This window comes from Alosa pseudoharengus, unplaced genomic scaffold (genome assembly GCF_046254945.1).
Source record: "Alosa pseudoharengus isolate Yale_2024_CS ecotype anadromous, Long Island Sound unplaced genomic scaffold, YU_APseudo_1.1 YU_APseudo_1.1_scf_9, whole genome shotgun sequence".
In the NCBI taxonomy this organism is placed as follows: Eukaryota; Metazoa; Chordata; class Actinopteri; order Clupeiformes; family Clupeidae; genus Alosa; species Alosa pseudoharengus.
Genome location: NW_027468881.1, coordinates 6,761,936 through 6,776,883, shown reverse-complemented (window position 1 = coordinate 6,776,883; position 14,948 = coordinate 6,761,936). Strand labels below are relative to the sequence as shown.

At 42.1% G+C, this 14,948-nt stretch overlaps 3 protein-coding genes across 4 annotated transcripts in view; 1 reads left to right on the top strand and 2 right to left on the bottom strand.

Moving 5' to 3' along the window:
• Positions 1-195: 195 nt before the first annotated feature.
• Positions 196-5,503, bottom strand: LOC143114939 (polypeptide N-acetylgalactosaminyltransferase 6-like). Its single transcript, XM_076276780.1, has 10 exons — positions 5,010-5,503; positions 4,265-4,437; positions 3,915-4,064; positions 3,409-3,643; positions 2,964-3,081; positions 2,253-2,453; positions 1,905-2,036; positions 1,223-1,321; positions 731-892; positions 196-427 (listed from the first exon to the last, which is right to left on the bottom strand). Exons 1-10 carry the CDS (start codon positions 5,501-5,503, stop codon positions 314-316), a joined length of 1,878 nt encoding a protein of 625 aa, XP_076132895.1. The 3' UTR covers positions 196-313.
• A 4,465-nt stretch (positions 5,504-9,968) lies between these two features.
• spmip11 (sperm microtubule inner protein 11) lies at positions 9,969-10,978 on the top strand. The gene is made up of 4 exons (XM_076276779.1): positions 9,969-10,050; positions 10,229-10,393; positions 10,511-10,631; positions 10,832-10,978. The coding sequence occupies exons 1-4, from the start codon at positions 9,969-9,971 to the stop codon at positions 10,878-10,880; spliced, it is 417 nt and encodes a 138-aa protein (XP_076132894.1). The 3' UTR covers positions 10,881-10,978.
• Positions 10,979-11,573: 595 nt separating this feature from the next.
• adcy6a (adenylate cyclase 6a) overlaps positions 11,574-14,948 on the bottom strand; it is a 56,194-nt gene continuing 52,819 nt past the window's right edge. For both annotated transcript variants that reach the window (XM_076275490.1, XM_076275491.1), the window contains exon 24: positions 11,574-14,627. In XM_076275490.1, the coding sequence (XP_076131605.1) occupies positions 14,499-14,627 (129 nt within the window). In that variant the 3' untranslated portion in view covers positions 11,574-14,498. The remainder of the gene's footprint in view (positions 14,628-14,948) is intronic.

The following is a 14,948-nucleotide window of genomic DNA, read 5'->3' as shown; positions in this document are numbered from 1 at the left end:
TGGTCACTTACACCATTCATTATAGGCCTATTAGTTCAGCGCTTCATTTTCTGCTGTAACATGGCGCCGCCTAGGGCTGAATGATTGTTACAACAACTTAAATAGCTTTGAATTGTTTTCAATTTTAGAATGTACAGTGCAATATGTCAAGCAAATGAAAATATAGGCTAGACTTTTAATAGGGGGGGAGAAATTTTCATTTTATTATACATCAATTAACAAATTGCCCAGAATCACAGTCTAACCAGTGTGGGACAGGCATATACCTGCAGTTGCTTTGCCTTTTTCATCTTATGCCAATGACTGAGTATGATCAGATGAATGTCCAGTACTGGTACGAATGTGCGAGGTCACATCGCTTCATAACCACTTTGCTTCCTTCCAGGGTTAAGCATTTCTCCAGAATGGCATTTTTCAGAAGGAACATCTAAAAGTAGTCCACAACACATACCACATCAGTTAAGTGCTCAGGTTACTAAGGTTACTACAGTTACAAAACCACTGGTGAAGAATATGGAAAATGTGTGCATTGTTTTTGCGTAGATATACGTTTACAATCTAAATGCTTGTCCCCAATCAATCGTACAGTGAGTACATAAAGTAGTCTGTTGCCTAGAGCAATTTAGGACTATTTTGGCATCCTCCACACTATTATTGCACAGCCTTTACAAACAGTTTATCACTAAAAATATACACAGAGGATCACTTCAGACCCTGACTCATCAGTCACCTTTGGGAGTATGAGGGTAAGGACCCACTCTTGCTGGGATGTCACCTCTGTCCCTTTGCCCTTATAGGTGCATGGGTCCATCCTGACAGGCTCTGAATCCAAGGTAGCGTGCAGACACACTACACTGTGACGCAGTTCCTGTTGCGACGTGAACTCAAAATACTAAGGAACAAGGAAGTGGAGGAAAAGTGCCAATTGATAAGAAAGCCATTTCAGTTGTAAACATGGTCAAGACGTTAAACATAATTGCTACATAATTGGGCGCCTCTTAAGTCACATATCTTTCCTTCTACCTTAATAAACAAACAAACATAAACAAACAATACTGTAACATGTAATGAAAGGTTCGTCACTTTGGAAAAAAACAAAAATACAATATGCAAAATACAATTACATAACTGTTCATTTACATGTTTTTCATGCATTAAGATGAGGCAATACAGGGCAGAGGCAATAAATGGCATCATAATTGTAGACAAACGGATCTGGTACCTGGTTGCCACCCAAATTGTGACACGGGTACATCATCACAGGCTTTCGTGGATTCTTCTGACCAACATCCAGACACGTCTCTGACCCCATGTTCTTGACCTGTAACCCATGACCACACAGCAGGTAAGGTGAACAGGTAAGCACATTGCTCATGTTGAGGTTGTATAGGTGTAAAGTAGCACAAGGCAGGATTTTCCTTTTTTTGTCAATTTTGTCGAGAACAGCCAAAGGGTTATGTTGTTGGTCGGAAAAATAAAACTAAATAGTGTAATACCAGGCATTCTGGACAGGCAGTCGGCATTCAAGTCTGCCTATTCACCAAAATGAGTTTTAGTCCACCATTTTAAAAGTAAAAACTACAGTCACTGACAAGAGTATTGCATGTCACCCCTTTAGAAATGTTTTTTAAGCATAATACACACACCTTTTTTGAGAAAACAAACAAACCAGGACCATTTCAATAGCTCAACACAACTGAAACAACAATTGGTTTCCCCAAATTCAACACAAAATATCACCAAAATGCTGCGGGAAGTGAATACTGTCAGACTGCAGGGTCAAAAGGCACCCTTCACAAAAAGTGTCTTTTGGACTGATAAAAGCACACTTTGCATTGTTTTCATTGTAAAATCCAGTGCTAAGGTTATGAGTAGTCAGACATCAGCTGTGGTAGTACAATTACCGCTCCAAAGAGAGCTGGGGTCAGGTCAGGGACATAAGCCTCTGGGTAGACATGGTTCAGGTACCAGGTGAAATTTTTACAGTTCAATCTCTCTTTGAGTCTGAGCCGCTCTGAGATGTCACCGTAAGCATTCTGAAAAAGACAAAAAAAAAAAAGATAAATAAGAAACATGTTAAATAAGAGGTAGAATTAGACAAACACTGACACAGATGGCAATGGTTATTGAACAGATGGCGAAGCAGTTTTGAATATGTCAATTCTGATACATTATAACCAGCAAATGCATATAGACATTGCTGTCCCACAAAACACACAGTTTTACCCCAAATCAGACAGACCTCATCATACCTCTTGAGCTATTTCTGCTGCCTTTTTGTTCATGCGATAGAATATTTTTTTGTAGTCATCCATCCAGACCTCAGCCAGGCGCACCTGGTTGCGCGTGATCACATCAGTGCCGTTGGGGAAGGAGTGGGGACTGCTGGAACGAAAGATGTGGCCCACCACTGAGCACGGAACAATCTCCAACTGCCCCCCACACAGCCACACCTGCAGGGCACCAAAATGGAGATATTGTACATCACCAGTGAAACACTTAAAGGAGCAGTCAGCTATTGTGCAGGAAGTCGCATTTGTTCATGTTTATATTTAAATTAATTTGCTGACACTTTTGTCCAAAACAATGTACACTATATTTTAACCAAGGACCAAATGACACACCAGGGAGGTAGTTCACTACTTCACCCCTCCCTTCCACACAGAGTTTCATTTTTGTGTGGGGCACAGGCTGCCCCAAATTTATTGGTTTCCAGTTTTTGGAGGCTGGGCTGCTTACAAAGCAAAGTCTGTTTTTTTAATTTATTTTTTTATTGTGTACTCATGGAATGGGCAGTTAGCGGATCGTGAGATGTTTGCTGAATGTGACAAAAAAAAAATAATGAACTTGAAATTGTGTAGAAATAGCTGACTGCACCTTTAAACATCCAAGCACAGAACATCTTAAAGATACAGACCAAAAAGACTTGGGAAGAGGACAGTAACATTAAATTAATAACATACTCTGAAGGACATCTCAATGTTCTCTCCTCCCCAAATCTCCATCTTGTCATCATAGGTCCCGATGTGTTCAAAGAAAGCTTTAGATATTGAGAAAAGGCCACCGGCAAACACTGGAGTCCTGAGTGGAACATTTATTTAAACAAATGCAAATAATGACACAAGACATGTTGAAATGACAAACTGAAATTTCACTGTTATTTTATAGATCTGCCAAGCATCAGTTGGCAACACCATGATGTATTTTGGCACTACTTCATAAATGAAAAGTAAACAGAGACAGGATATGGATTAGGGTATTTGTAAACATGACTATTAACAGGACCACAAGTGGTGGCCTGTCCTCTTGCAGATTCTCCTGTTCTTGACATCTGAAGTATACAGCTTTATTTGCTCTTCACAGAATAGCCATTCACTCCATCGGTATGTAAACGGTGTATGTATTCACCTCACTGGGTAGGTTTCGTCTTTCAGTCTGCTTCTCTCCTGACTGGGTATGGTCTCCCATCCAAAGTTCAGGCTCCAGTCGAAGTTGCCTCGGCTGTGTACCCGCCGGGTGGGCACTGGCCTGGTGAACTTCAGGCTGTTCTGGTCTATGACGACTATAACAGGGCTGACCACCGCTGTGGGCTCCTGCACAATGCGTGCCAGCAGAGGCTCCAGCCAGCCATGGAAGCATTCACCTTGTGGGAAAACACAGGGTTGCACATATTTCTCACAAGCGTCCCACGCCAGCTGACAGGCTCACATTTTTCAAACTTCCCAGACCTACGGACTAGATTTATAACACAGAGTTGCTCATGTTTCTCAGATTTCCCATGCCCACTAAATGGCCTGATTGACACGCTGAAACAGTGGTGATTTAAGACTATTTTTCGGGGGTACTCAAGCAATGCTCTGTGACCGGTGTTCGTTCTGTTTGACTGATATCAGTACATGGTGTTCGGAACTTACAGTGTGAGTCCAGAAAAGTGAGAACCTCTCCGTGGGCTTTTTGTGCACCCAGGAGCCTGGCAGCAACTAGTCCTTTTCTTTCCTGCTGCCGAAGCAAACGCACCATCTTGAAGGCCTGGACATGATGTTCTAAAGGTGCTTTTAAATCATCTTTAAAAATGAAACAACACAGGAAAATAAAGAAAACTTGAATATGTTAATGCTGTTAAATTTGATCAATGCTAGAGGTCACTTAAGAGATCAAACTGTTGTGACTACTATAATCCCTAAAATTGATTACCGGTAACATGGCTTGAAACACAAAAGAGGGAAAACACACAAAAGCCTGCAGGCAACCTCCAGGTACCCACCCAGAGTGCTGGCATCATCCACTAAGATGATTTCTTTGAGCATGACAGCAGGTGCCGTGTACAGCACGCTATAAACAGTGCGAAGGAGAGTGGACCACGCCTCATTATGGAACACGATGATAACACTAGTGGATGGCAGGGGTGGGCAGCGGCGGAAGAGACGATCAACACACCTGGCAACAGAAAACCTTTGAGACCAACCGTATGGCTTACACACAGTATACCACTCAAACTACCTGTAAACTAAGCTACCACCCAACCAACTAAGGCGTCTTCAACAAAACATTCATCAACAGGGTCAAGATAACTGTATCAGTGTTGCATTGAATTTAACCTTTGGTTGATTTGGTTGTCAAAATGTCTGTCATTCTTGGACTAGCCTAACAACTGATATATTAAACAGAAATTACATAATAAATAAATGATATAATAAACAGGGCAGCCGTGGCCTACTGGTTAGCACTTCGGACCTGTAACTGGAGGGTTGCCGGTTCGAACCCTGACTAGTAGGCACGGCTGAAGTGCCCTTGAGCAAGGCACCTAACCCCTCACTGCTCCCAGAGCGCCGCTGTTGATGCAGGCAGCTCACTGCGCCGGGATTAGTGTGTGCTTCACCTCACTGTGTGTACACTGTGTGCTGTGTGTGTTTCACTAATTCACAGATTGGGATGAATGCAAATTTCCCTCACGGGATCAAAAGAGTATATATACTTATATAGAATCTATTAAGCAGTTTCATTCTTACTCAGGGGGGCGTGTGTCGTTGCCCAGACTTCGGTGCAGAGAGATGCGGTCACTGGCAAACTTGTTGAAGCAGTGCTTACGCAAGCCCTTATTCTTCTCCCGCTGCTCCTCTGGGCTGAGGTGCCTTGACACAAAGGCCCTCCCATAGGCCCCTTGACTCATCTGGTCCTCTGGAGGCCTCTGTAGGTAGGGCCTTAGCTCAACATTGCTATAAAATCCTGATGGGCAGAAGGGGTCCACAGTCGTGGGGTGCAGCCCTAGAGATGGGGGCTGAGGGGCTACGATTTGAAAAGTTAGGTTGCTGATGGCTGCAAACCTGACAAAGACCTTCACCCACTCCTGAGTGCTGGGGAGGACTAGGGGCCACGGCACGGGGGACATGGTGCCTTCTCCTCCCTGCTGTAGAGTAACCAGGAGCAGCATGAGGAAGAGGGCACCACTCAGCGCTAGGAGCTTCAGACGCCGTGAATAGCGACGTGGTAACATGCGTAACATGATGAAGGAATGCCTGTGCAGCAACACAAACAACAAAAATGAGTAACATCAGGCTCATTTACATTCCAATAACGACGGCGCTAGCTACAAATAGGCTACAGGGCAAGCCAGTAGGCTAGGTATTGGCCTTCGGTCAGCCACAGAAATGTGGATGTCGACAGTTGGTTTATGCAGAAACAGCAACAATGGTGTAACGCAGGTGTGTCATCATTACTGAGAGGCCGTTCAGCTCTGTGGAAACATAATGTCATAAAGTCTGTGTTTCGTTTGCATGCGTTAAAGCCGCACGCTTTGCAGTGGCGTACCTGACGGCAGCACCTTACCTCAACCCTTATCAGAAGTTTAGGAAGATTCAGTCTAGAATTACCTCAATTGATGATCTTTCAGTTTGAAACGGGGGTAATGGAATAACTTATTTCCAGCATCAAACATGCATTCGTTAGCCACGGAGTAAACTTGCACGACAGACAGGTGTATTTGATCATGCAGCTAATTGGTTATTCTTTCTGTGTGGCTTCTGGGCTTTAGGCTGCAAATCTGTGGCCATGTTAGATTCTAGTGTGAGTTAAGACAGATAGACAGCTAGATTCTAAGTAGTTTGTAATCCCTCCCCAGCTCACACATTGATCTGTAAACAGGGCTCGAATTATCTTTTTGTCTTTAAGGGGGTCTCTCTATCTCATAAAAAGTTGGCACACCCCGCGCATAGCCTAACAAGGCGATGAAATAGCCATAGGCGTACAATATATGCGCACGGTAGGCCTACCTTGACACACGCACACAACAGACATAGATTTTTCATAGAAATTGATTGCTTTTAATTAATTTCAACATATTATTGATTGTAATAGTCCATATTTCATTTCAATTTCACAATACAAAAAAATAGACTAAACGATTTAGTCTGTGCCATTCTCAATTTCACAACGTGACTCATGAACCAGCTAGACCACCGTCTCAGATAGGCTATCCTCAGTGTCAAACACAATAATGCATGTAGTATAACTTATACACAGGGAAAAAGCACTAACTGGCAGAAATGATAAGCCATTGCAGCCAAACTATGTTCTAGTATTGTTGAACCGTGGAAAATTAATAGACGAACCATTTTTGAGTTTGCACTGAGATGTTGTCGGGTAGCCATTAAATATTCCGACATCAGAGATTGCTAACAGTTGTTTCAAAATATCTGGGAACTTTCTGGAGCTCTGAATGGCAGAGGATAGCTACAGATCATCAGACAACACAATCATTGTAGGCTGCATTATGGGCCATAATTTATGGCTTTGTCAATCAACATAGAAGAGGTGAAGCGCAAGTTCAACAGCAAATAGGACTTTTCAGCACATATCAAACCATATAGGCTAGCGCAGGGGTGGGCAACTAATTTCCCCAAGGGTCCACATGACAAATTGGTACTGTTGAGGAGGGCCGGACCCAAAATACCGAACTCAAGTCTGAACTCAATTCTGTTCAATTCTATTCTGTTCTTGTATAACATTAAGTAAATCATATGGTTTTGTTTAGTCGTAAGAACAGATGAAAATGTGAGGGAGACAAAGTAAAAAACAGCAATATTTAATCTATGTCCAGTATTTAATCCTCATTCTCGAAAATGATTTTTTGACATTGACATTTTTTTTTTCAGTTTTCAAAGACTGATATAAAAAAGTACTACAATATCTATATAATTAGGCTAGGTCATAAAAATGTGAAGGAGTCAGTACAACCGATAGGCCTGTGCCACCATTTCACTCAGCACTCAGCAAATTTCATCATTAAATCATTACCATCATTAAATTAACTCTATGCAGAATTAGACTACGAAAATGTGGAGCAGACAATAGTAGGCTGTCATTACTTAATCAACATGCACAAAGAAAACTATTTAAAAAATGTAGGCTATGTTTTTGCTTTAACTTTATGCACATAACTGTGATTGGTCAACTCGCTCTGTGTGTTGAGCCGGCTGCTTCAAGCAACCTGTGGGTGGTAGCATCATACTAGGCCTACGCTAACATAAGCTTTGCAAATAAACAGACATATTTTGGTTACAATTACGGGGTTATCCGATTGTAAACTGTCTATCTGCCAGTAACGTTTTGAACACTTCGTATCGCCAACGAGCAGCAGTAGGAGTTCGTTCTAACAACCTTGCGGTGGTTTGCGACGCAGACATAAGAGACACAAAACTTTGAAAGGTTTACGCCGACGTAAAGGCAACTGCATTGTGTCGACGCAGAAGCATACATTGTATTCACCAGCACATCAGTGAGGGTGTTAACGTCGTATGCATTAACGCACAAATGTGCGTACAAATAGCAGTCGCTTTCAAAATAAAAACAACGATATTGATTTGCATGCATTATCTCTATGGCTCTTGACTATTGTTCTTTCACGGACCTTACGCGGGCCGGTCAGGGAAAGCCCACGGGCCGGATGTGGCCCGCAGGCTGTATGTTGCCCATGTATGGGCTAGCCCAATGAACGCCTATGTAAATAGACAAAACACTCGCATCAAAGCAGGGTGACTTCTTCAGATTTGCGAGTGCTGTCAAAACGATCGTATACGGTTTGCTCATATAGTCTAGTGGTGTGGTGGTGAAGTGTCATGCTGTGTTCAAGAGCGTAGGCTAGGTCTACGTCCCGTAGTAGCCTATATTTTAATTTAACGTCTTTAATGGTAAAAGATCGCACAGGGATGGATAATGAGCGGTTGTTTAAGATTAAATTGCAATGCCAGACACCTTCAGATATGAGAGACCCCCTCAGATTTTTGACTTTGTTGCTTTCATGGGAGCCAGTCCTCACTCTATGGGAGCTCGGCTCCCTCTGGCTCCCACGTAATTCGAGCACTGTCTGTAAATGCTTTATATAGCTCATCATTTGGGTTCATTTTTAACGTAACACGTATTTATGTCATAAGTAGGCCTTGATTTCCGAATACTAGCCTACGATTTCATAAACAGTAGCCTAGTCTATCTTCCCCTGAACTACATTGTTTCATATAAGTTCTAAAGCAGGGGTCTCAAACTCAAGCTGGGGGCCACTTCTGCCAATGTCATCTGATTGGAGGGCCACGTCAGTGTTAAAGAATAATACAAAAAAAGAACGGCTATTTTTAAACACAAAACTACAAACAGAAAGTGCTGAAAGTCTTTTTTTTTATCTATTTTAGACACCTGTGCTAGCAACCTTAGCTTATAAATAAAATAATGATAAAATAAATGTTAATACAAATTATAAAAACAAACAAACAAAAAAAAACATAAAAACAGGTAGGCATGTGTGTGTGTTTCACACCAAATATTTTCCTCTCATAACTTTTTTTAAACCTGGCAAACAAGGCGTCAGGGTTAAGAAAGCAACACCATTGGATTTTTATATCAAAATTTCAAAAGGCCATGGCTTGAAAGTGGTCAGAGATAAAGTCCTACTGTAAATGTAAAAATCTTTGAGTATAAACAAAAGTTTATGAATGGGGGTAAATTTACCCTAATTTGCCACTGGATGGCAAGCACCTCAAATTATGCACCTTTCAGTAAATACTGGATGAACATATTTGAGCAGGTTTACTTTCTTTTTTGTCATATTACAAACAAATAGGCCTACATACAAATACATTACCACATAACAAATTAACAGGAAAACACCTAAGATGTATACCAACAATAGTAAACTATTACTAGCTCAACCACAAGGCCTAATAAAGTATCCTGGTCAAATCAGTTCCTATCGCGGGTGACTTTGTAGTTCTTCACCTACTACCCCTGCTGTCTGTACCACATCCATTAGGCTACCACTATCATCCCGATTACCATTGCAACCTCCAAGCTATGTTGGGCAGAGGGTCGAAATAAGCATGGCATGCTTGGTGGAAACCGTCATATGCTATACACGCAAAGACGCACCTCCATTCACAGACGCACAGTGACTATAACTGTCAATAGACGATTGATCATAATCTCCAAAAGGATATTCTCCTTCAGAATCAGAATAGGTGAATAACACAGCCTACCCAAGACTTCATCACACGTGAACGTTTTTCAACATTTGGTGTAGGCCTATTTCTGCTTCAATTTGTGCAAAACTATGGCCTGTATTACAAATGCACGTCTTCGTGTTTCTCGCGTGTAAGTATTTCCTGAAAACTTTGTGCAGCTATTTTGGGTTTGAATCAAACTCTGGGTGTCTAGCAAATAGTGGAGGAGAGTACAACTGAGAGTTGTCACCTCAAGGGCCGGATTACATTATTATTTTGACATAGGTCGCGGGCCGGAATTGGGCCGGACGCGGGCCGGATTTGGCCCGCGGGCCGGGAGTTTGAGACCCCTGTTCTAAAGAATTTTAGAAAGTCTGTCGTGAAGGGCGGTGCTAGTAACCATAGTTACCACCTAAACAGAAAAAAAGATTTCGGAAACTTGTCAAAGAAGAGTGCACTTGTGCACAGAGAAACAAATGACTGATGGCATTCTTCGGGGTTACAAACTGTGGTTATCAGAATCCAATTGGAGATCGGATGCTCTCTAAAACTTCCAACACTCAAGGTAAATGTCTGATCATGCCTAAGACTGTATTTGACCTAGACAAGCCCATCTGCTTCAAAGGCGTAGCTAGGCTACGCTAGTGAGTTTGATTTTTTTTGTTGTATTTGATGCAGATGATCTTTTTTATAAGTAACATCAGCTTGTATATGACCAAATGAATCATGTTTATATTTAACAGATCGGGAGAGAGTGCCAGAATTACCTCCCATTCATCCCACGAGGAGGCCGTCGTGTACCGACACATGCAGTATCTACAACCAACCTCTCCCCTACAGCATAGACTTACATCGCGGCAGCCAAATGAGCTATAGAGAAATGCTAAGACGAGCTCAAACGCCAAGATGTACGTATCCTATGTTAGCCAACTCCAGTTGTCGTATGCATTATTATCTGTACCAGTCGACAAATTCTTACATACACTTTGCACCGCTGTGCACACTCTTGTTTTGTTCACGCACAGCCCCCAACCAGCTGTATGTCATGCCCGTCACTGATGCCCAGCATTACGGATGGTGGCTGCCTAGTAATGAACAGTGGACAAGAACGCGCAGGTTCCCTCGCAAGCACAGCGAGATGACCAAGTAAGTAGCCAGCCTAGCCTATTTGGGAAAACGGTATGTGTCTGCTTAAGGTGCTAGAACACAGTTGTTTTGTTGAAGAGCTGGGGAGGGACATTAATCAGAAATATCCAGACCCTTGTGTACTGCTTTGGGACTTAGTTACTTTGAATAGGCTTAATGTTTTAGAAGGATCTTCTCAAACCCTCCTGTTTGCTCCCCAGATTTGTGATGGAGATGTCCATGACTGACCACGAGTTCAGCTTGTTCTGACTTCTGCTGCTGGAAAATGAATGCTTGTGTGGTTAATAAATTGTTCTCATATAGCATAGTATTTCTATAGTCTATTTTTTCCATATTTAGTCTTTTACAGATTTGTAATGCATTTATTAGAAGGTCAGTAACACTGGTTTTATTTTACCTGACACTTGTTCCAACTTTTTCCTTGCTGATTTTGTGTTGGCTGATACAGAACAACCTACTGGAGATATAAAAGGACACTAGTGCTACAAATTAATATTGTAGCCCTATATTAAATCAAAAGAATATTTACTTGCATTTCTTCATGTAACTGTTATCAATATCCTATTACCAAATAAAGGAAAAGCCAGTAGATTGCACTTGTTTTTTGTCTCTAGACAAGCAGATGTAGGTGAATGAGTTGTGGGAAATGGAGCAGTGATGGCATCTTCATTACAGGTGCTGCTTGAGTCTCTGTCAACAAGTGCATCTGCCTCAATGCAGCGTGTAAAATATTTAAGGACCTGGTGGATCTAAGTCAGGCTTCTTAAGTTACTCCTCCTCTGGACAGTGTCCAGGCACCCTGAGCTTTCCGATACTGTACAACTGTTTCACAACCAGACGGTCATATATGTTTACGATGATAAAATGAGCAAAAACACAAGTGAGTGTGGTGCCCATGCAGCTTCAGTCAGGCGAGTATGCTCACTCAATGAAAAACAGAAATCAAAACAGACACTTTTATTTTTTTTTCAAGGGGAAATGTTATTTCTGTTTGTCAGTCTTTTTCAACTTTTTGCAAAAAAAGTTGAAATACTTATCCCTTTTCTAGTCCTTCGACAAAAGTAAAGAGAAAATAAAAAGTCAAAACAAAGCAAAACAAAAACAAAAATATTGATGATCAGAGTTCTTCAGGCCTGATCCAGACACAGAGGCCCCAGTGTGAGTTTTCAGTAGTCCTAAAATACTTCATTAAAATCCACCTGCCCTCTCCCATTCCCTTATACCCCCCCCCCCTCCCCCCACAATCTCTTAATGTACTCCAGCTCTAGGTCTTTAACTCTTCAATGCTAACCTTTAACCTTTGACCTCCCCCACAGTGTGTGTGGCCCCACCGCTGACCGCACTGTGTGTCCGCGGCACTGCTGAGGGAAGAGAAAAGGCACAAGCTGTTTTTGGTACAAACTTGATCAACTGTCATGGCCAGTGGGGTGGACCTGTGGTGAGATGCAGAAAATTAGGGTGCTGATTGAGCGAGACCAGTAAGAGCGTGGGTAGATCGAAAAGCAAACAAACAAAACGTAACAAAACAACAAAAAAGCCCATACAGTTATATTTTCCCTATCCGAGACCAAATGCTCTGTGATTGCTTAGAAATTGAGCTGTTTTAATACACACACTCTTGAGGGAAGGAGACACATTTCTGTCTGTCTCTCCTTCTCTGGACGACTGACGGTTTCTGGCAGGGAGGCACTGTTTACATCCCTCTGTGAGGGGAGCTGATCATTTAAGGCAAATCCATATTGTCGGCACACATGCAGTGTGGACGGCTCATGACCATCTCAACAACTTAGTCCTAGTCGGACGGCTAGGTCCTCCCATCTGTCTCTGTGTAGTGTCTTAAGAAGAAGCTGCATGCTGCCATAATTAAGATAGCAGCATTTTGTTTTTTCCTCATCGCAAAAACCTTTATGTCAGAAAAGCTACTACGCTCTTCGTGGTCTTTGAAAAAAAAAAAAAACGAAATGCGTGACTAAACCATGCAAGGAAACATGCTTGATTATTTTTTTTTTCTGAGTCAGGGAGTAGAGACTCATTGTGGCTGCAATACTGTTCAACTGGACACTGACTGAAGTTGATCAGTTGGTACCATATGAGCTTGGGCTTACATCTAAGCATTTGCAGAGCACATAGCCTCATTTGTTCCTTCACGTTGGAATGGAATCATAGTAATATGCATTTTTAACAACTATAATAAGAAGAATAAAAATAATGAATACAGAGGTGATACAAAATACCCAACATTTAAAACTCAAAACAAATAAACAAACAAATAAACGGATGCTGAAGATACCACAATCAGACATGCTTTAGAGCAGTTAGGTTTGGCAAGAAAGCAGTTTGTCGTATCATAGAAACCTCACAGTGAAAAGAGTTATGCCCCTTCAAGATAACAAAGCACAGTATTCAGTCATAATTTATAGATTTCTTATATATTTCTTTCTTTTTTAGAAAAAAAGTCTCTCTTATAGGAATTCGAATGCAACAAACTGTGTGGTACCATGGTATCCAATCCCGTGGCTGTCTTCTCTCTCCCTATGTCTCAGTAAGGTCTCTGTACCAAAAAAATACTTCTTTTCAAAAAGAAGAGATTGACAACGGAACGTTTACGGTGGCGTTGGGCTGACTGGAGGTGTTCTCTTGGACATGCCCAGTTAAAGCCTCCTGAGGGAAGAGCCTGCTGGCCAGTAGAATCTGCAGTCACCCTGCGACACCCTCGCCCTACCACAGGAAATGGCTAGTGGTCTTGCTTGAGGTTCCTTGGTGGTTCCCGACAGACTTTGACAGACACTCCCCACATGAGAGTGACCTGTGACTGTGGGGAACCTGCTTTCTTTCCTCCATCAAAACCAAACACGACCGGGAGAAAGAGATGGACGGGTGGAAAAAAACTGAAAAAGAAACTAAGCATCAGTCACCTTTTTCTTGAAGGCTTCAGATCCCAAGAGGCCTAAAAGACCTCAAATAATACATATACGTAGATATTTATATTTTTATATATATATATTTATACTTTGTCAACAAAAATGAGGACGTTGCTGTGGCCTTCAAAAGCAAAACTGAGACACAACATAACTGAGAGGGGCGAGACTTCAGGGCATACACTTCACATCCACACAGCTGTGAGGCTGTAGAGGCCAAACCAACACGTCTCATTTAGTTTTCTGTTAAATACTTTGGTCTTTGGTCGATATTATTTTCTCTTCAATTTATACATATATCTTGTAAATACTTTCATACACATATCAGTACATACTTATGTACTGTATATATGTGCATGTATTTCTTCGAATGTTTTCCCCATAAAATACTTTTTTTTGCACAAAACATCAAGATTAAAATAAATAAAGAATTCTGGAAAAAAGAGAAAAAAACAGTAAACAAGTACCTGTAGTCATAATTTCCAAAATAAAAAAAACAAAAGACATGGCAAAAAAAATGAATGTTGCACAAAAAGTCAGAGAAAAAAAAGCTTTATGTACAGCATTTTTCTTCATCGGCTGAAGGCCTTTAGTTAAATAAACAGACTTTGCATCTTTCAAGAAGCCTGAGAGAGCGACTTTAAAAACTACATAACAATCGTCCTTTGATGTGCGTGCCCCCACTAGTGGGCCACAACACGAGAGCTTTCCCCTCTCAAGAGCCGAGTCTCGTAGTCTTTCCTTTCTCTTTGTTTGCTTATCGTTGCCTCTTTGTTTTGTTTTCTTTTCAAGTGGTGGCATGGCTACTTGTTTTGACATAGGGTGAGGGTGGGTCTTTGTCGATTCGCTCTTCTTCCACCACCACCACCAACCACCCCACCCCTTTACTTAGCCTTGGGGAAAGGAAAGCTGAAGAGAATGTCGTTTCATCCCAGTCCAGCAGCCGGTGCTAACTTTTGGAAGGTCCAGCATTCAGGAAGTAGGTGGTCATTTCGCCCTTGCCTTTGACTTTGACCACTCCGCGACACTCCAGCTGGTAGCCTTTCTTATCCAGCACCTGGTGCAGGTCAGTGGTCACCTGTAGGGAACAAGGCACACGGAGAAGAGGGTTTAACCCACATTTTTTTAAATGGCTTTTTGCCAATTTTCCAATAGGACAATAAGCAAGTGGGAGAGAGAAATGGGGGTGGGACTGGGAAATGGGTCTTGGACCCTTGGACCCATATGTGGTTGAGATGCTGCTGCTAGCGCCACAGCTCCCCCTTCACCCGCGTATTAATGACACACTTGGTCGGGTATTTAGCGCTGTAGTGGATGTGCTGTGCCGGGGCGGGTATTTAGCGCTGTAGTGGATGTGCTGTGCCGGGGCGGGTATTTAGCGCTGTAGTGGATGTGCTGT

Bases quoted from the DNA above. Each gene is read 5' to 3' on its own strand.
- LOC143114939 (XM_076276780.1), bottom strand. From the start codon at position 5,503: ATGTTACGCATGTTACCACGTCGCTATTCACGGCGTCTGAAGCTCCTA. The intron at 2,454-2,963 runs GTATGTTATTAA...GGTGCCCTGCAG, and splicing joins ACATTGAGATGTCCTTCAGA to GTGTGGCTGTGTGGGGGGCA. The intron at 893-1,222 runs GTACCAGATCCG...CTTGTTCCTTAG, and splicing joins ACAATTTGGGTGGCAACCAG to TATTTTGAGTTCACGTCGCA.
- spmip11 (XM_076276779.1), top strand. From the start codon at position 9,969: ATGGCATTCTTCGGGGTTACAAACTGTGGTTATCAGAATCCAATTGGA. The intron at 10,051-10,228 runs GTAAATGTCTGA...TATATTTAACAG, and splicing joins TAAAACTTCCAACACTCAAG to ATCGGGAGAGAGTGCCAGAA. The intron at 10,394-10,510 runs GTACGTATCCTA...GTTCACGCACAG, and splicing joins ACGAGCTCAAACGCCAAGAT to CCCCCAACCAGCTGTATGTC.